At 56.1% G+C, this 19,914-nt stretch overlaps 1 protein-coding gene across 1 annotated transcript in view; it reads left to right on the top strand.

Moving 5' to 3' along the window:
* Positions 1–19,914, top strand: part of DHX29 (DExH-box helicase 29) — a 61,163-nt gene that overhangs the window by 10,302 nt on the left and 30,947 nt on the right. Inside the window, exons 10-16 of the mRNA XM_076063217.1 lie at positions 1,559–1,724; positions 3,818–3,944; positions 8,009–8,296; positions 10,140–10,557; positions 10,799–10,935; positions 17,172–17,549; positions 19,164–19,313. Of these exons, the coding sequence (XP_075919332.1) occupies positions 1,559–1,724; positions 3,818–3,944; positions 8,009–8,296; positions 10,140–10,557; positions 10,799–10,935; positions 17,172–17,549; positions 19,164–19,313 (1,664 nt within the window). The remainder of the gene's footprint in view (positions 1–1,558; positions 1,725–3,817; positions 3,945–8,008; positions 8,297–10,139; positions 10,558–10,798; positions 10,936–17,171; positions 17,550–19,163; positions 19,314–19,914) is intronic.

Genomic DNA, 19,914 nt, shown 5'->3' with positions numbered 1-19,914 from the left:
GTCATCAGCATACATAACGTGGTTGAGCAATAGGGAGCCATCCCTTGACCGCACCCGGGCATCGATTAGAGACAGAGAGACACAGGATCTCTGTGTGAGTCTGTGGGTCTCTGTGTGAGTATGGGTATCCACACCAGTCTATGGGTCTCTGTGTAAGACACAGAGAGAGAGACACACACACACAGAGACACACAGAGAGACACACAGAGAGACACACAGAAAGAGAGAGACACAGAGAGAGACACAGAGAGAGAGAAACATGGAGAGAGACACACGGAGAGAGACACACGGAGAGAGACACACAGAGACACAGAGAGACACACGGAGCGACACAGATAGACACAGAGAGAGAGAGAGACACAGAGACACAGAGAGAGACACAGAGAGACACGGAGAGAGAGACACACAGAGAGACACAGACAGAGAGGCACAGACAGAGAGAGAGACAGACATAGAGACACAGACAGAGAGACACAGAGAGAGAGACACAGAGAGAGAGAGACAGACATAGAGACAGAGACAGAGAGACACAGCGAGAGAGAGATACAGACAGAGAGACACAGAGAGACACAGAGAGAGAGACACAGAGAGAGAGACACAGAGAGAGAGAGACACAGAGAGAGAGACACAGACAGAGAGACACAGACAGAGAGACACAGACAGAGAGACACAGACAGAGACGCACAGAGAGAGAGAGACAGACAGAGAGAGACAGACAGAGAGACACAGAGACAGAGAGACACAGGATCTCTGTGTGAGTCTGTGGGTCTCTGTGTGAGTATGGGTATCCACACCAGTCTATGGGTCTCTGTGTAAGTTTTTGGGTCTCTATGCAAGTCTGTGGATCTCTGTGTGAGTCTGTGGGTCTCTGTGTGAGTATGGGTATCCACACCAGTCTATGGGTCTCTGTGTAAGTTTTTGGGTCTCTTTGCAAGTCTGTGGATCTCTGTGTGAGTCTGTGGGTCTCTGTGTGAGTCTGTGGGTCTTTGTGTGAGTCTGTGGGTCTCTGTGTGAGTCTATGGGTCTCTGTGTGAGTCTATGGGTCTCTGTGTGAGTATGGGTCTCTATGCAAGTCTGTGGATCTCTGTGTGAGTCTGTGGGTCTCTGTGTGAGTCTGTGGGTCTCTGTGTGAGTCTGTGGGTCTCTGTGTGAGTTTCTGGTTCCCTGTGCAAGTCTGTGGATCTCTGCGTGAGTCTGTGGGTCTCTGCGTGAGTCTGTGGGTCTCTGTGTGAGTCTGTGGGTCTCTGTGTGAGTTTCTGGGTCTCTATGCAAGTCTGTGGATCTCTGTGTGAGTCTGTGGGTCTCTGTGTGAGTCTGTGGGTCTCTGTGGGAGTCTGTGGGTCTCTGTGTGAGTTTCTGGGTCTCTATGCAAGTCTGTGGATCTCTGTGTGAGTCTGTGGGTCTCTGTGTGAGTCTGTGGGTCTCTGTGTGAGTCTGTGGGTCTCTGTGTGAGTCTGTGGGTCTCTATGCAAGTCTGTGGATCTCTGTGTGAGTCTGTGGATCTCTGTGTGAGTCGCGTGACGGCGGCGGCGGTGTTTACGGCACGCGCGGGTCGTAGGCGCGGGACGGGCGCCGCTGGACGTGCGCAGCTTCGAGTACAGCGCCCGCAACTGGACGGGGAAGTCTCCCAAGCAGTTCCTCATCGACTGGTGCCGCAAGCGCCTTCCGCGCAGCCCGGCGCCCGGCTTCCACAAGGTGCCGGCCGGCCGCTACTGGAGAAGCCGGTGAGCGCCGGCGCCCGACCCCCGACCCCCGACCCCCGACCCCCGACCCGCGCCGGCGCCGCGACCGTTGCGTTCGGGGGCGACGGAGAGTGAGCGGCTCGGCAAAGTGACGAGGGGGGGGGGGGAGCCAACTTTTCCGCGCCCGAATTCCCGCTACCGAACTCGATGTTTCAAGAGCCCCGCGGGCAATGCGTGCGGCAAAGACGCCGCCTGCAGTTCCCGGCGACTCTTTGTCTATCTCTCTTAATATCTCTCTGTCTATCTCTCTCTATCTCTCTATCTCTCTCTATCTCTCTTAATCTCTCTCTGTCTATCTCTATCTCTCTATCTATCTCTATCTCTCTCTATCTCTCTCTCTATCTATCTCTCTATCTCTCTCTATCTCTATCTCTCTCTCTATCTCTCTCTATCTCTCTCTCTATTTCTCTATCTCTCTCTATCTCTCTCTCTATCTCTCTCTCTCTCTATCTCTCTCTATATTTCTCTCTATCTCTATCTCTCTATCTCTCTCTTTATCTCTCTCTATCTCTCTCTATCTCTCTCTATCTCTCTCTATCTCTCTCTCTCTCTATCTCTCTCTATCTCTCTCTATCTCTCTCTCTCCCGTGGTCGCGTTGCATTTTTTTCTCTCTCATTTCAGAATCAACGTCACTCGTTTGAAAGACTCGTTTTGCTATGAATGTCCACGCGTCGTGACGATGACGACGATAATGAGCCCACTCTGTCGAGCTATCGTCTTGCGACTCGGCGGCTCCGCTTGCACTAAAACAAAAAAGCGCTACGTAGTAGTTCAGTGGGGCCTTCTTACTTGGTAAAATAACAAACAAAATCACATTTTTATATTCTTAGTTTTTTCGGTAAAGTCACGTTGAAGAGAAACAACAAAATAACAAAATATATATAAAACAATAAAAAAAATTCTCACGTTTCGACCATAACTCAAACGGTCATCATCAGGTGTGTCGGTTTGCATAAATTTATTTTTAAAACGGCACATTTATTTATTTATAAAAAACGTTGGCGTCACGCGCAGCGATTTGGCAGTTTGCCCAGGACTAGTCCATCTATTTTTTTTTGAAAAGAGGAGGGTGGAGATGAAATTTTTTATAATGTATGCTGTCTGAAAGCCACTGTAAGCGTGAACAATCAATTAAGAACTGAAATGATTTATCAAATCTTTCCAATGATTTGATTTAATTTTATTGATTTATCTCCTGCCAGAAAGCGTACCTGGCCGTCGCAGGTGACAGCGCCCCCGGAGTGCCGTCTCCGCGTGGAAACGTACGGCGGCAAAACCGAACCCGCCTGCGCTCAGGCGCGTCACGTTGAGCCTCACCCCTAGAGGCGGACTTTAACGGGCAGAGACCCGGGGGAGGCTTTGGCGGACGCGCCAGACCTCCGACCGTGCAGGAGTTTGCGCTCGGATGTTCCGAGCACCAAACGGGCAGACGCCTATCGCGAGCGGCTGCATTAACCGCACGTGGCACTCGTGGCGAAACGCCTCGCCGATTGCCAGGAAGGGGGTTTCAAGCCGATTCTCCGTTCCCCCCCCCCCCCCATCGTTTTTGATAGCGCCGGCAAACCCAACGGGTCCCGAAGCTGTTCCTTAAGGCAGCGGTCCACAACCTTCTTGGCCCCAGGGACCGGTGCCGTGGAAGACAACTGTTTCACGGACCCGGGGCGGGAGGGAGGGGGGGTGGTCATCATTGGGTCTTTCCCCCTTTTCAAAGAAGCTCTCCAACGACGTTTTTGTGTTTATTTTTACTCATCGTGGCTACTCGGGGGTTAGAGCTCGTGGGCTTTATACCAACACCACGTGACTGAGACTGAGCGCGCGGTGCGGGAAAGAGGCGCGGACGGAAGCGGTGGATAATAAAACAATGGGGGTCGGGCAACGTGCGGACTCACCGCTCTCTACTCCTCCTCCTGCTGCTGCTGTGCGGCCCGGTTCCTAACAGGGGGTTGGGGACCACTGCCTTAAGGAACACCGTCACCTCCACCCCCCCCCGCTCGTTCCTCTTGCTCGTTGCACCTCCGACGTGCGACGTTGTTTTGTCTGTCTGTCTGTCGTCGTCGTCGCCGTGCCGTGGCAGGGTGACGGTGGACAGGCTCAAGGAGGGCGGCGTGCTCGAGGTTTGCCCCGTCGTCGTGTGCGAGGACTCCATGCAGGCTCAGCACCTGGGAGCGACGCTCGCGCTCTGGCACCTGTGCAAGGGACAGGTACGTGGTGACGCGCACGTGTGCGTGTGCGTGCGAGCGCGTGCGTGCGTGCGCGTGCGTGTGTGTGCGCACGTGTGTATGTGCGTGCGAGCGAGTGGGTGGCGGTACAGAGGGGAGGTAGCTCACCGGATCCCTCCTCCTGGAGACAACCGTTTTTCTCTCGCGTCGTCACCCCCAGCGGTGACGTGCCGAGAAACTACACAGCGGAGACCCATAGACTCACACAGCAGAGACCCATAGACTCACACAGCGGAGACCCATAGACTCACACCACAGAGAGCCCATAGACTCACACAGCAGAGACCCATAGACTCACAGAGCAGAGACCCATAGACTCACACCACAGCGAGCCCATAGACTCACACCACAGAGACCCATAGACTCACACCACAGAGACCCATGGACTCACACCACAGAGAGCCCATAGACTCACACAGCGGAGACCCATAGACTCACACCACAGAGAGCCCATAGACTCACACAGCAGAGACCCATAGACTCACAGAGCAGAGACCCATAGACTCACACCACAGCGAGCCCATAGACTCACACCACAGAGACCCATAGACTCACACCACAGAGACCCATGGACTCACACCACAGAGAGCCCATAGACTCACACAGTGGAGACCCATAGACTCACACAGCAGAGACCCATAGACTCACACAGCAGAGACCCATAGACTCACACGGCAGAGACCCATAGACTCGCAGAGAGCCCATAGACTCACACCACAGAGACCCATAGACTCACGCCACAGAGAGCCCATAGACTCACACAGTGGAGACCCATAGACTCACACAGCAGAGACCCATAGACTCACACAGCGGAGACCCATAGACTCACACAGAGACCCATAGACTCACACGGCAGACACCCATAGACTCATAGACTCACACAGCAGAGACCCATAGACTCACACAGCGGAGACCCATAGACTCACACAGCAGAGACCCATAGACTCACACAGCAGAGACCCATAGACTCACACAGCAGAGACCCATAGACTCACACAGCAGAGACCCATAGACTCACACAGCGGAGACCCGTAGACTCACAGAGCAGAGACCCATAGACTCACACCACAGAGACCCATAGACTCACACAGCAGAGACCCATAGACTCACACAGCGGAGACCCATAGACTCACAGAGCAGAGACCCATAGACTCACACCACAGAGACCCATAGACTCACACCACAGAGACCCATGGACTCACACCACAGAGAGCCCATAGACTCACACAGTGGAGACCCATAGACTCACACAGCAGAGACCCATAGACTCACACAGCAGAGACCCATAGACTCACACAGCGGAGACCCATAGACTCACACAGCAGAGATCCGTAGACTCACACAGCAGAGACCCATAGACTCACACAGCAGAGACCCATAGACTCACACAGCAGAGACCCATAGACTCACACAGCAGAGACCCATAGACTCACACAGCAGAGACCCATAGACTCACACGGCAGAAACCCATAGACTCGCAGAGAGCCCATAGACTCACACCACAGAGACCCATAGACTCACGCCACAGAGAGCCCATAGACTCACAGCAGAGACCCATAGACTCACACAGCGGAGACCCATAGACTCACACAGCAGAGACCCATAGACTCACACAGCAGAGACCCATAGACTCACACAGCGGAGACCCATAGACTCACACAGCGGAGACCCATAGACTCACACAGCGGAGACCCATAGACTCACACAGCGGAGACCCATAGACTCACACAGCAGAGACCCATAGACTCACACAGCAGAGACCCATAGACTCACACAGCGGAGACCCATAGACTCACACAGCAGAGATCCATAGACTCACACAGCGGAGACCCATAGACTCACACAGCAAAGACCCATAGACTCACACAGCAGAGACCCATAGACTCACACAGCAGAGACCCATAGACTCACACAGCAGAGACCCATAGACTCACACAGCAGAGACCCATAGACTCACACAGCAGAGACCCATAGACTCACACAGCAGAGACCCATAGATTCACATGGCAGAGACCCATAGACTCACACAGCAGAGACCCATAGACTCACACAGCAGAGACCCATAGACTCACACAGCAGAGACCCATAGACTCACACAGCAGACACCCATAGACTCACACGGCAGAGACCCATAGACTCACACAGCAGAGACCCATAGACTCACACAGCAGAGACCCATAGACTCACACAGCAGAGACCCATAGACTCACATGGCAGAGACCCATAGACTCACACGGCAGAGACCCATAGACTCACACAGCAGAGACCCATAGACTCACACAGCAGAGACCCATAGACTCACACACAGAGACCCACAGACTCACACACAGAGACCCACAGACTCACACACAGAGACCCACAGACTCACACACAGAGACCCACAGACTCACACACAGAGACCCACAGACTCACACACAGAGACCCACAGACTCACACACAGAGACCCACAGACACACACACAGAGACCCACAGAGACACACACAGACACACACAGAGACCCACAGAGACACACACAGAGACCCACAGACTCACACACAGAGACCCACAGACTCACACACAGAGACCCACAGACTCACACACAGAGACCCACAGACACACACACAGAGACCCACAGAGACACACACAGAGACCCACAGAGTCACACAGAGACCCACAGACACACACACAGAGACCCACAGAGACACACACAGACACACACAGAGACCCACAGAGACACACACAGAGACGCACAGACTCACACACACAGAGACCCACAGACACACACACAGAGACCCACAGACACACACACAGAGACCCACAGACACACACACACAGAGACCCACAGACACACACATAGAGACACACACAGAGACCCACAGAGACACACACAGAGACCCACAGACACACACAGAGACCATCAGACACACACAGAGACCATCAGACACACACAGACACACACACAGAGACCCACAGACACACACAGAGACCCACAGACACACACAGAGACCCACAGACTCACACACAGAGACCCACAGACACACACACAGAGACCCACAGACACACACTCAGAGACGCACAGACTCACACACAGAGACCCACAGACACACACACAGAAACCCACAGACACACACACAGAGACACACACACAGACCCACAGACACACACACAGAGACCCACAGACTCACACACAGAGACCCACAGACACACACAGAGACCCACAGACACACACACACAGAGACCCACAGAGACACACAGAGACCCACAGACACACACAGAGACCCACAGACACACACAGAGACCCACAGACTCACACACAGAGACCCACAGAGACACACACAGAGACCCACAGAGACACACACAGAGACCCACAGATACACACAGAGACCCACAGACTCACACACAGAGACCCACAGACTCACACACAGAGACCCACAGACACACACACAGAGACCCACAGACACACACACACAGAGACCCACAGACACACACAGAGACCCACAGACTCACACACAGAGACCCACAGAGACACACACAGAGACCCACAGAGACACACACAGAGACCCACAGATACACACAGAGACCCACAGACTCACACACAGAGACCCACAGACACACACACAGAGACCCACAGACACACACACACAGAGACCCACAGACACACACAGAGACCCACAGACTCACACACAGAGACCCACAGAGACACACACAGAGACCCACAGAGACACACACAGAGACCCACAGATACACACACACAGAGACCCACAGACACACACACACAGAGACCCACAGACACACACAGAGACCCACAGACTCACACACAGAGACCCACAGACACACACACACAGAGACCCACAGACTCACACAGAGACCCACAGACACACACAGAGACCCACAGACACACACACAGAGACCCACAGACACACACAGAGACCCACAGACCAGCTGCTGCCGCCCCCCCCTACCGTGACTTGCGGCCCCAAGTGTCGGGGTGGCAGCAGCTCCCGACGGGGCTCACCTCCCCCCGTTTAAAACAATGTCCCCTCTCCCGCTGCCCGCCTCCGCCGCAGTCGATCCACCAGCTGCTGCCGCCGCCCTACCGCGACGTGTGGCTGGAGTGGCGTGACGCGGAGCAGGCTGCGCAGCAGGCGGCGCTCGCCGAGAACAACCGGCCCCGCGACGAGTTCCTCGACCGCCTGCTGGCGCAGCTCAAGGAGCAGCAGCAGCCGCAGCAGCAGCAGCAGCAGCCTGCGCTGCAGGAGCAGCAGCAGGAACAGCAGCAGTGGAGCGAGCAACAGGAGCGAAGGGTTCGCAAAGGTCACAGCGGCAAGGGGCGGAAGAAGCGCGCTCCCGCGCAGGTGGGTGACCGCGTCCACCCGCGGCAGATTGGCCCTGGCTGGATGGCGGCCCGGCCGACGCCGCGCTGGGATGCCGGCTGACGTCGCTCGCTCGTCTTCCTGTCCTGCGTAGATTTGTGTGGAGCGGCGGCTTCGTCCGAGGTGCCCTACGCCCGGTATAAAGTAGTACTGTATAAAGTAGCGCGGTGTAAAGTAGTACTGTATAAAGTAGTACTGTATAAAGTAGTACTGTATAAAGTAGTACTGTATAAAGTAGTACTGTATAAAGTAGTGCGGTGTAAAGTAGCGTGGTGTAAAGTAGCGTGGTGTAAAGTAGCGTGGTGTTAAGTAGCGTGGTGTAAAGTAGCGTGGTGTGAAGTAGCGTGGTGTAAAGTAGCGTGGTGTAAAGTAGCGTGGTGTAAAGTAGCGTGGTGTAAAGTAGCGTGGTGTAAAGTAGCGTGGTGTGAAGTAGCATGGTGTAAAGTAGCGTGGTGTAAAGTAGCGTGGTGTAAAGTAGCGTGGTGTAAAGTAGCGTGGTGTAAAGTAGCGTGGTGTAAAGTAGCGTGGTGTGAAGTAGCGTGGTGTAAAGTAGCGTGGTGTAAAGTAGCGTGGTGTTAAGTAGCGTGGTGTAAAGTAGCGTGGTGTGAAGTAGCGTGGTGTAAAGTAGCGTGGTGTGAAGCAGCGCGGCTTGAGGTAGCGGTATGCGGAGGGGTAGCGGGTCTCTGCCGTGTGAGTCTATGGGGGACTCTGCTGTGTGAGTCTACGGGGATCTCTGCTGTGTGAGTCTACGGGTCTCTGCTGTGTGAGTCTATGGGTCTCTGCTGTGTGAGTCTATGGGTCTCTGCTGTGTGAGTCTACGGGGATCTCTGCTGTGTGAGTCTACGGGTCTCTGCTGTGTGAGTCTACGGATCTCTGCTGTGTGAGTCTATGGGTCTCCGCTGTGTGAGTCTATGGGTCTCTGCTGTGTGAGTCTATGGGTCTCTGTGTGATGAGTCTATGAGTCTCTGCTGTGTGAGTCTTTGGATCTCTGCCGTGTGAGTCTATGGATCTCTGCTGTGTGAGTCTATGGGTCTCTGCCGTGTGAGTCTATGGGTCTCTGCTGTGTGAGTCTATGGGTCTCTGCTGTGTGAGTCTATGGGTCTCTGTGTGATGAGTCTATGAGTCTCTGCTGTGTGAGTCTTTGGATCTCTGCCGTGTGAGTCTATGGATCTCTGCTGTGTGAGTCTATGGGTCTCTGCCGTGTGAGTCTATGGGTCTCTGCTGTGTGAGTCTATGGGTCTCTGCCGTGTGAGTCTATGAGTCTCTGCTGTGTGAGTCTATGGGTCTCTGCTGTGTGAGTCTATGGGTCTCTGCCGTGTGAGTCTATGGGTCTCTGCTGTGTGAGTCTATGGGTCTCTGCCATGTGAGTCTATGGGTCTCTGCTGTGTGAGTCTATGGGTCTCTGCTGTGTGAGTCTATGGGTCTCTGCTGTGTGAGTCTATGGATCTCTGCCGTGTGAGTCTATGGGTCTCTGCCGTGTGAGTCTATGGGTCTCTGCTGTGTGAGTCTATGGGTCTCTGCTGTGTGAGTCTATGGGTCTCTGCCGTGTGAGTCTATGGGTCTCTGCCGTGTGAGTCTATGGATCTCTGCCGTGTGAGTCTATGGATCTCTGCCGTGTGAGTCTATGGGTCTCTGTGTGAGACGATGGGCTCTCTGTGAGTCTATGTACCGTACTTTGAACGTCCTCCGCACCGTACGTAGCCAGCAGGCGCTGAATCGGCGGTGCGTGTCGGAGGGGCAGGAGAACGACCGAGTAAACGCGACAGAGAGAGGCGGCCGTGAAGAAACGAGTTTCACAGTTCCCTTCTGCCGTCGCGTTCCGCAGGACAGCGACGGTGGGCTCAAGGAGTCGTGGGACGACTCGGAGGGCAGCGGCTCCGGCTCCGGCTCCGGCGACGACGACGACGACGTGGATGACGAGGAGGAGGATGAGGAAGCGAAAAACGGCGGCGGCAACGACGTTACGTGCGACGGGCGCGGTGACGGCGGCGGCGGCGGCGGCGGTGCGGAGGACGCGGCAGGGCGGGGCTCCCTGGCCGCGTGCCGCCACCTCTTCCGGCGCCTCCGCTCCTCGCCGGCGGCCGAGAGGCTCCGCGCCGAGCGCCGGGCCCTGCCCGTGTCGCAGCACCGCGAGCAGCTGGTGGGCGCCATGGCGACGCACCGAGTGGTCATCGTCGCCGGGGAGACGGGCAGCGGGAAGAGCACCCAGGTGCCGCAGTTCCTGCTCGAGGAGTTCCTGGCCGGTGAGTCGGGGGTGCAGGGGTCTGGGGGTCGAAGGTCAGGGGTGAGGGGCTAGAGGTGAGGGGTCGGGGGTGAGTGAGTGCAGACGCCACGGGTGTCAAATTCATCGCCAAGACGCAAGAGGTCGGATGCTGCCCCCCCCCCTTCCCCCACTTCTCCCCCCCTCATCCCCCCCTCATCTCCCCCCACTTCCTCCCCCCTCCTTTATCCCCCACTCACCCCCCCACCCCCCTCGCCCCCCAGGAGAGTCCCCGGCCTGTGAGGAGGGTGGTGCTGCCCCCTTCATGGTGGTGTGCACGCAGCCGCGACGCATCTCGGCCGTCAGCCTCGCGAGGCGCGTCAACCAGGAGCTGGGAGCGCACGGAGAGCCGGGCAGCGAGGTGACGCACGCACGCGTGTGTGTGGGTGTGGGTGGGTGTGTCTACGTGTGTGTGTGGGTCTGTGTGTGTGGGTGTGTCTACGTGTGTGTGTGGGTGTGTCTACCTGTGTGTGTGTAGGTGTGTGGTCTACGTGTGTGTGTTTACGTGTGTGTGTAGGTGTGTGCGTCTGCGTGTCTAGGTGTCTGTGTGTGTACGTGTAGAGGTTAGCGCTACGCCGCCCTACGAACCCGGCGACCCGATTCCCGCTCACGGCCAACACCAGTGACGATTATCTGAACCGGTCCCGGGCCTCCCCTAGGTCGACTCAGCCTCAAATGAGTACCTGTGGCCTGGCACAAGTGTCGTGGTGACGTCACCGCCACTTAGTGGCGAATGGCGGTTGTTGTTTACGTGTGTGTGTATGTGTGTGTGCCTTCATAGGTGATCGCTAACAGCACTTGCCCCTACAGTCTGTTAAGGCTATATGGGGGATCTTTTTGTCTACGTATGTGTGGGTGTTTACGTGTGTGTGTAGGTGTTTGTATTTACGTGTGGCCTGGCACAAGCGTCGTGGTGACGTCACCGCCACTTAGTGGCGAATGGCGGTTGTTGTTTACGTGTGTGTTTACGTGTGTGTGTGTAGGTGTTTGTTGTTGCGTGTGTGTAGGTGTGTGCGTCTACGTATGTGTGGGTGTTTACATGTGTGTGTAGGTGTGTGTGTGTTTACGTGTGTGTAGGTGTTTGTGTTTACATGTGTGTAGGTGTTTGTGTTTACGTGTGTGTAGGTGTTTGTGTTTACGTGTGTGTGTTTACGTGTGTGTGTGTAGGTGTTTGTTGTTGCGTGTGTGTAGGTGTGTGCGTCTACGTATGTGTGGGTGTTTACATGTGTGTGTAGGTGTGTGTGTGTTTACGTGAGTGTAGGTGTTTGTGTTTACGTGTGTGTAGGTGTTTGTGTTTACGTGTGTGTAGGTGTTTGTGTTTACGTGTGTGTGTGTGTGTTTACGTGTGTGTGTGTGTGGGTGTGTGCGTCTACGTATGTGTGTGGGTGTTTACGTGTGTGTGTAGTTGTGTGTGTTTACGTGTGGCCTGGCACAAGTGTCGTGGTGACGTCACCGCCACTTAGTGGCGAATGGCGGTTGTTGTTTACGTGTGTGTGTATGTGTGTGTGCCTTCACACACATACACACACACGGCAAAACAACCCCCTACCTCCTCGCGGTGCCGGACGGGCAACTCTGTCGTGGACAGCGCTGTGGGGGGAGATCCAATTTTGATTGGCTCCTCCCCTCATGGCATATGTGTCCACCACAGGGGCTAAACGGGGGCTCTGGACGGGTGCGAGGGGCTGGTAACCCCTCCACCTTCAATTAATTACCACGAAACTACGAATTAAACTGAAATATGTAACAACTAAGCTTGTGCCGGAGGCCCCGGGGGGCCAGGCGTCTATGACGTCTCCTGGCCAAACCCCAATTGGCGGAGCCAGGAGATTGAATACCTACCCTCGGGGCTACTCCAGAAACAACGAAAAGCCACTACGGTTGGCCACGTGGAATGTTCGAACGCTCACTGCAGAGGAGAGGCTGCCACTCCTCTGTCGGGAGCTGGACCGGTACCGCCTGGATCTATGCGGCATTCAGGAGGTCCGGTGGACCGGCTCTGGCTCCTGCCACCATGAGGGGTGGACAGTCCTCTACTCGGCGCAGCAGACTGCCAAACAACAGGGTGTGGGTCTTCTTTTGAACAAAAGAATGAAGGGGGCGTGGGAGCGTGGCGGTGAGGTGTGGGAAGCTGTAAGCCCCAGGCTACTTTGGGCTCGCCTTCCCATCAACCGGAGGCGAGGAATGGTGGTCGTGGTTACTTATGCCCCCACCGAAGATGAACATCCGTGGAGGGATGCAGGCAAAGCCGATGAGTCAGATGCCTTCTATGACCTCCTGTCACAGGTGCTGGCTAAAGTGGCCCCTCGGGATAGAGTCATCATGTTGGGTGACTTCAATGCCCGAGTTGGTCATGATACTGGCACCTGGTCTGGAGTGATTGGAGGGCATGGGCCAGATCAGCTCAATAACAACGGTAGGAGGCTGCTAGATTTTTGTGCAGCCCATGGGCTTGTAATTACCAACACGCTGTTCCGGCATCGGCGCATCCACACAACATCATGGATGCATGCCGGGTCCAAGCAAGAACATCTGCTGGACTACATAGTGACGGACCAGCGAATGCGAGCCCATGTCCTTGACACCAGGACCTACCGTGGAGCTGATCTTCCCTCTGACCATCGACTAGTCATCTGTAAGATGCGCCTGCCATTCTTCCACTCCGGTGGTGGGTGTACACCCAGGACCCCATTCCAACCTAAAGTGGCCTGGTCTCAGTTATCTGATGAAAGTTGCAAGCGAGAATTTCATCATCGCTTGCGGCTGGGATTGGCATCGTCCCCGACTCCTCCTGATGTCGAGGGTAAATGGGCGAGGTTTAGGACTGTGACTCATGCAGCTGCAATGGCTGCTTTGGGTACGCGGTCCAGACCTCCCCAGACACCCTGGATGACAGAGGAGTTGTTCACGATGGTTGAGAAAAAGCGACAGGCCCACTGTCATCGGCTACAGAATCCCACGTCAGAGAATGAGGAGGCTTACCGCAGCCTTCGCTCGGAGGTTCGGAGAGCCGTGAGGCGCTGCAAGGATGGGTGGTGGTCGCGGGTTGCTGAGGAGATGGAGTCTGCCTCAGTGGCCCGTGATCACAAATCTCTATTTAACTCCATCAAAAAAGTAACCTGCAGCGCCACACCTATTACCATCATTAGGGGAAAAAACGGTGATCCAATTTCCGACCCCCAGGAACAGGTTCGCAGATTTGCTGAGCATTTCTGTGAGGTCCTGGGGGAGGGAAAATCCCTCAGCCAGGAAAACATCGTGGCACAAAGTGAGGATGACCCTGCTGAGGCTGCGGTGCCTCAAATATTGGATGAAGTCACCCCCTGTGAGTGGCTGGCTGAGGTGCCATCTGCTGAGGAAGTATTGAAGGCGATCCGGAGTCTGAGACCAGGAAAGGCAGCGGGCAGAGATGATCTCCCAAGCGAAATGCTGAGGGAGGGTGGCGTTTGTGCACAGACTGCCCTATATGACATCATAACAACAGTCTGGACCACTGGACGGGTTCCGCAGGATTGGAAGGATGCCCTGGTGGTCCCCCTTTTTAAGAAGGGGGACCGCACAGACTGTAACAACTACAGGGGCATCTCACTCCTCAGTGTGCCGGGAAAGGTCCTGGCAAGGATTATTCAGCATCGCCTTGCCAGGCACGCTGAGGAGAGGCTTGCGGAGCCCCAATGCGGTTTCAGGAAAGGGCGGTCCTGCACAGATGCCATATTTTTCTGTCCGTCTGCTACAGCAGAGGTGTAGGGAATTCCAACAAGACCTACATCTCTGCTTTATTGACCTGGTCAAGGCCTATGATACCATCAGTAGGCCTGGGCTCTGGGTCGTTCTTCGTGCTTTTGGAGTACCTGACCCTCTGCTCACGATCATTAAGGACCTTCATGATGGTGAGCGGGCCCGGGTAAAACTACGTGGCCGGGAGTCAGAGCCATTCCCTGTACACCTTGGGGTGCGACAGGGATGTCCTCTGGCTCCCACATTATTTAACATCTATTTTGACCACATAGTTCGTGAAGCCTTCAATAGCTGTACCGGGGGAATCTCCATATGGTACAGATATAATGGGAGGCTAATCGATGCCCGGGTGCGGTCAAGGGATGGCTCCCTATTGCTCAACCACGTTATGTATGCTGATGACTTGGTAATAGCTGCTCAGTCAGAGGAGGAGTTGGAGACGCTGCTGCTGAGACTGGAGCGTGCCACTAAGAGGTGGGGCCTTACCATCAGCCCCACCAAAACTAAGCACCTGCCTGGGTATTTTGTACCATCGGACACTCCACCCCCACAACTCCCAATCGGTGATGGGGCAGTTGTGGAGAGAGTGGAGAGTTTCCCATACCTGGGCAGTGTGCTTATGACTGGCTCCAGTTTAACAGCAGAGGTCTCACTCCGAATCAGTCGAGCGGCAATATCTTTTCATCGGTTGCGTAACGCTGTGTGGAAGCTACCTGGTCTGTCGCTCCGCACTAAGCTTCAGGTCTTCTCGGCCACGGTCATTCCCTCCCTTCTCTACGCTTGCGAAACGTGGACCCCCCTAATGGAACATCTTCGCCGGTTAGAAACAGTTAGGCTGGCCTGCCTACGATCCATCCTGGGTTTAACCAGACTGGATTGTGTGAGGAGCTCACAAATCCTTGAAAGATCTGGGCAGGGTCCCATCGGTGAGCTCCTCCGGCAGGCAAGGCTGCGATGGCTGGGTCATGTAGCCCGCATGCCCAGCCACCGCATGCCGAAACAGCTTTTGTTTGGCCGGATTGAGGGGGCTAAGCGGGCGCGGCACGGGCTAGAGAAGAGATGGAGTGATGTGGTACAGGAGGACGTGGAGCTGAGTGGACTTGCCGATGACTGGTACCAGCGGTGTCAAGATCGGCCTCTGTGGAGGAGGCTCGTGAAGGATGCTACTGGGCAGTTGGAGGCAGTCGCCCTCCAACAACAACGGAGGGCGGAGGAGCGACGCTCACAACAGCGAGCGGAGCGCCGGGTGGCTAAAGCACAGCAGGTTGGCACAGTAGGGGGCACAGGTGGTGCATCAGCAAGTCATCTCAGTCAGTCGACCCGTGGCACCTGGGTCTGCCCCGTGACCTCCTGCCAGCGGGCGTTCGACACTTCACGTGGCCTCAGGGTGCACATAGCCTGGCACAAGCGTCGTGGTGACGTCACCGCCACTTAGTGGCGAATGGCGGTTGTTGTTGTTGTTGCCTTCATAGGTGATCGCTAACAGCACTTGCCCCTACAGTCTGTAAGGCTATATGGGGGATCGTTGTGTTGACGTGTGTGTGTAGGTGTGTGTGTGTAGGTGTGTGTGTTTACATGTGGGTGTGTCTAGGTGTGTGTGTGTAGGTGTGTGTGTGTAGGTGTGTGTGTTTACATGTAGGTGTGTGTGTTTACATGTGGAGCGATAGTGTAGCGGTTAGCGCGCTGCGCTATGAACCTAGCGACCCGGGTTCGATTCCCGCTCACGGCCAACACCAGTGACGATTATCTGAACCGGTCCCGGGCCTCCCCTAGGTCGACTCAGCCTCAAATGAGTACCTGGTGCGGTGTGTAAACATTGCCACTCGTGTACCGTTCCGGCCTTCATAGGTGCTCGCTAACAGCACTTGCCCCTACAGTCTGTTAAGGCTATATGGGGGATGTGTGATCTGTGTCTGTTTACATGTGGGTGTGTCTAGGTGTGTGTGTGTAGGTGTGTGTGTTTACATGTGGGTGTGTTTACATGGTGTGTTTACATGTGGGTGTGTCTAGGTGTGTGTGTGTAGGTGTCTGTGTGTAGGTGTGTGTGTAGGTGTGTGTGTGGGGAGCGATAGTGTAGCGGTTAGCGTGCTGCGCTATGAACCTGGCGACCCGGGTTCAATCCCGCTCACGGACAATACCAGTGACGATTATCTGAACCGGTCCCAGGCCTCCCCTAGGTCGACTCAGCCTCAAATGAGTACCTGGTGCGGTGTGTAAACATTGCCACTAGGGAGACAAAGGCGGTCGGGCGTGGTGCTGGCCACCCACCCCCTCGTGTACCGTTCCGGCCTTCATAGGTGCTCGCTAACAGCACTTGCCCCAACAGTCTGTTAAGGCTATATGGGGGATCTTTGTTTGTGTTTACATGTGGGTGTGTGTGTGTCTAGGTGTGTGTGTGTTTACATGTAGAGGTTAGCGCTACGCCGCCCTACGAACCCGGCGACCCGATTCCCGCTCACGGCCAACACCTCCCTCTAGGTCTACTCAGCCTCAAACGAGCACCTGGCGCGGTGTGCTTAGTAAACATCGCCACCGGGGAGACAAAGGCGGCCGGGCGCGGTGTTGTCCACCCCGCCCCCGCCTCGTGTGCCGTGCCGGCCTTCACGGGCGCCGCTCTCCGACCGCGCTGGCCCCGGCGGGCCGCCGTGGCCACGCGACGGACCGCGGGGGTCTCCGGCGTTTTGTGCGGGCGCGGGGCGATGTCGGCTCGGCCTCACGGCGAGCGGCCCGGCGCGATTCCGGGAAACATCGCCGCCACACCGGGGAGACAACGTCACACCGCCCCCCCCTCCCCCCCCCGCCGACAGAGCACCTGACCCCCCCCTCCCCCCCCCCCCCCCCCCCGTGTGTCCGTGTCAGTCGTCACTCTGCGGCTACCACATCCGCCTGGAGCGCCGCTCCGGGCCCTGCTGCCGCCTGCTCTACGCCACGGCCGGCGTGCTCCTGCGCCGGCTGCAGGTGGAGCCGTCGCTCTCGTCGCTCTCCCACCTCGTCGTGGACGAGGTGCACGAGCGCGGCGCCCACAACGACCTCCTCCTCGCCGCGATGCGCCGGCTGCTGGCGCAAGCGGCGTCTTCGGCGTCTCCGGCGCCTTCGGGGCGGCAGCAGCAGCAGCAGCAGCGGCGGCAGCCGCCGCGTCTCATCCTCATGAGCGCCACGGCCGACTGCCGGCGCCTGTCGCGGTATTTCGGCGGGTGTCCCATCGTCACGGTGCCCGGGCGCACCTTCCCCGTGCAGGTGCGGCGCTCGCGGGCACGGAGAGAGAGGGAGACTCACAGACTGGCACACACAGAGAGAGAGAGACTCATAGACTGGCACAGAGAGAGAGACTCATAGACTGGCACAGAGAGAGAGAGACTCATAGACTGGCACACACAGAGAGAGAGAGAGACTCATAGACTGGCACACAGAGAGAGAGAGAGAGACTCATAGACTGGCACACAGAGAGAGACTCATAGACTGGCACAGAGAGAGAGAGAGAGACTCATAGACTGGCACACACAGAGAGAGAGACTCACAGACTGGCACAGAGAGAGAGAGAGAGACTCATAGACTGGCACACAGAGAGAGAGACTCATAGACTGGCACACACAGAGAGAGAGACTCACAGACTGGCACGGAGAGAGAGAGACTCATAGACTGGCACGGAGAGAGAGAGAGACTCACAGACTGGTCCACACACAGAGAGAGAGAGAGAGACTCATAGACTGGCACACACAGAGAGAGAGACTCATAGACTGGCACACACAGAGAGAGAGACTCACAGACTGGCACAGAGAGAGAGAGACTCATAGACTGGCACGGAGAGAGAGAGAGAGAGACTCACAGACTGGTCCACACACAGAGAGAGAGACTCATAGACTGGCACACAGAGAGAGAGAGAGACTCATAGACTGGCACACAGAGAGAGAGAGAGACTCATAGACTGGCACACAGAGAGAGAGAGAGACTCATAGACTGGCACACAGAGAGAGAGAGAGAGACTCATAGACTGGCACACACAGAGAGAGAGACTCATAGACTGGCACACACAGAGAGAGACTCATAGACTGGCACACAGAGAGAGAGAGACTCATAGACTGGCACACACAGAGAGAGAGACTCATAGACTGGCACACACAGAGAGAGATACTCATAGACTGGCACAGAGAGAGAGAGACTCATAGACTGGCACACACACACAGAGAGAGAGAGAGACTCATAGACTGGCACACAGAGAGAGAGAGAGACTCATAGACTGGCACACACACAGAGAGAGAGAGACTCATAGACTGGCACAGAGAGAGAGAGAGAGACTCATAGACTGGCACACACAGAGAGAGAGAGAGACTCATAGACTGGCACACAGAGAGAGAGAGAGACTCATAGACTGGCACAGAGAGAGAGAGAGACTCATATACTGGCACACACAGAGAGAGAGACTCATAGACTGGCACACACAGAGAGAGATACTCATAGACTGGCACACACAGAGAGAGAGAGACTCATAGACTGGCACACACAGAGAGATACTCATAGACTGGCACAGAGAGAGAGAGAGACTCATAGACTGGCACAGAGAGAGAGAGAGACTCATAGACTGGCACAGAGAGAGAGAGACTCATAGACTGGCACACAGAGAGAGAGAGAGACTCATAGACTGGCACACACAGAGAGAGATACTCATAGACTGGCACACAGAGAGAGAGACTCATAGACTGGCACAGAGAGAGAGAGAGAGAGACTCATAGACTGGCACACAGAGAGAGAGACTCATAGACTGGCACAGAGAGAGAGAGAGAGACTCATAGACTGGTCCACGGTCAGTATCCTCCTCCTCCTACACCTCGTCCCCCGTCTCCCCCCGCGCAGGTGAGCTACATGGAGGACGTGGTGGAGTTGAGCGGCTACGCCCTGGACTCGGACTCCCCGTACGCTGTGCGTGACCGCGACCAGCAGCAGCAGCAGCAGTCCACCGCCGTCACCGTCACGGGAAGGGCCGGACAATCGCGTCGCGTGCAGGTGAGCGCCGGCGCGGCGGGGTGAGCCACGGGTCGCGGGGTTCACGGGGTTCACGGGGTCGCGGGGTCGCGGGGTCACGTTGGGGTCGTCGGTGCTCTGGCGGGACGCGGAGCGTGTTCGCGAGCGCGACGCGAATTGCCGCCGGGCTCCGTGTGCGCCTTTTTATGGGCCTTCACAGGCCCAGGGTGTGAGCCTTCACAGGCCCAGGGTGTGAGCCTTCACAGGCCCAGGGTGTGAGCCTTCACAGGCCCAGGGTGTGAGCCTTCACAGGCCCAGGGTGTGAGCCTTCACAGGCCCAGGGTGTGAGCCTTCACAGGCCGAGGGTGTGAGCCTTCACAGGCCGAGGGTGTGAGCCTTCACAGGCCGAGGGTGTGAGCCTTCACAGGCCGAGGGTGTGAGCCTTCACAGGCCCAGGGTGTGAGCCTTCACAGGCCCAGGGTGTGAGCCTTCACAGGCCCAGGGTTTGAGCCTTCACAGGCCGAGGGTGTGAGCCTTCACAGGCCGAGGGTGTGAGCCTTCACAGGCCGAGGGTGTGAGCCTTCACAGGCCCAGGGTGTGAGCCTTCACAGGCCGAGGGTGTGAGCCTTCACAGGCCCAGGGT

This window comes from Petromyzon marinus, chromosome 1 (assembly GCF_048934315.1).
Source record: "Petromyzon marinus isolate PM22_M1 ecotype Great Lakes invasive population chromosome 1, UKy_Petmar_22M1.pri1.0, whole genome shotgun sequence".
Taxonomy (NCBI): domain Eukaryota; kingdom Metazoa; phylum Chordata; class Hyperoartia; order Petromyzontiformes; family Petromyzontidae; genus Petromyzon; species Petromyzon marinus.
Note: the sequence above shows the minus strand (reverse complement) of the source record. Positions and strands in the feature narration are given on the sequence as shown.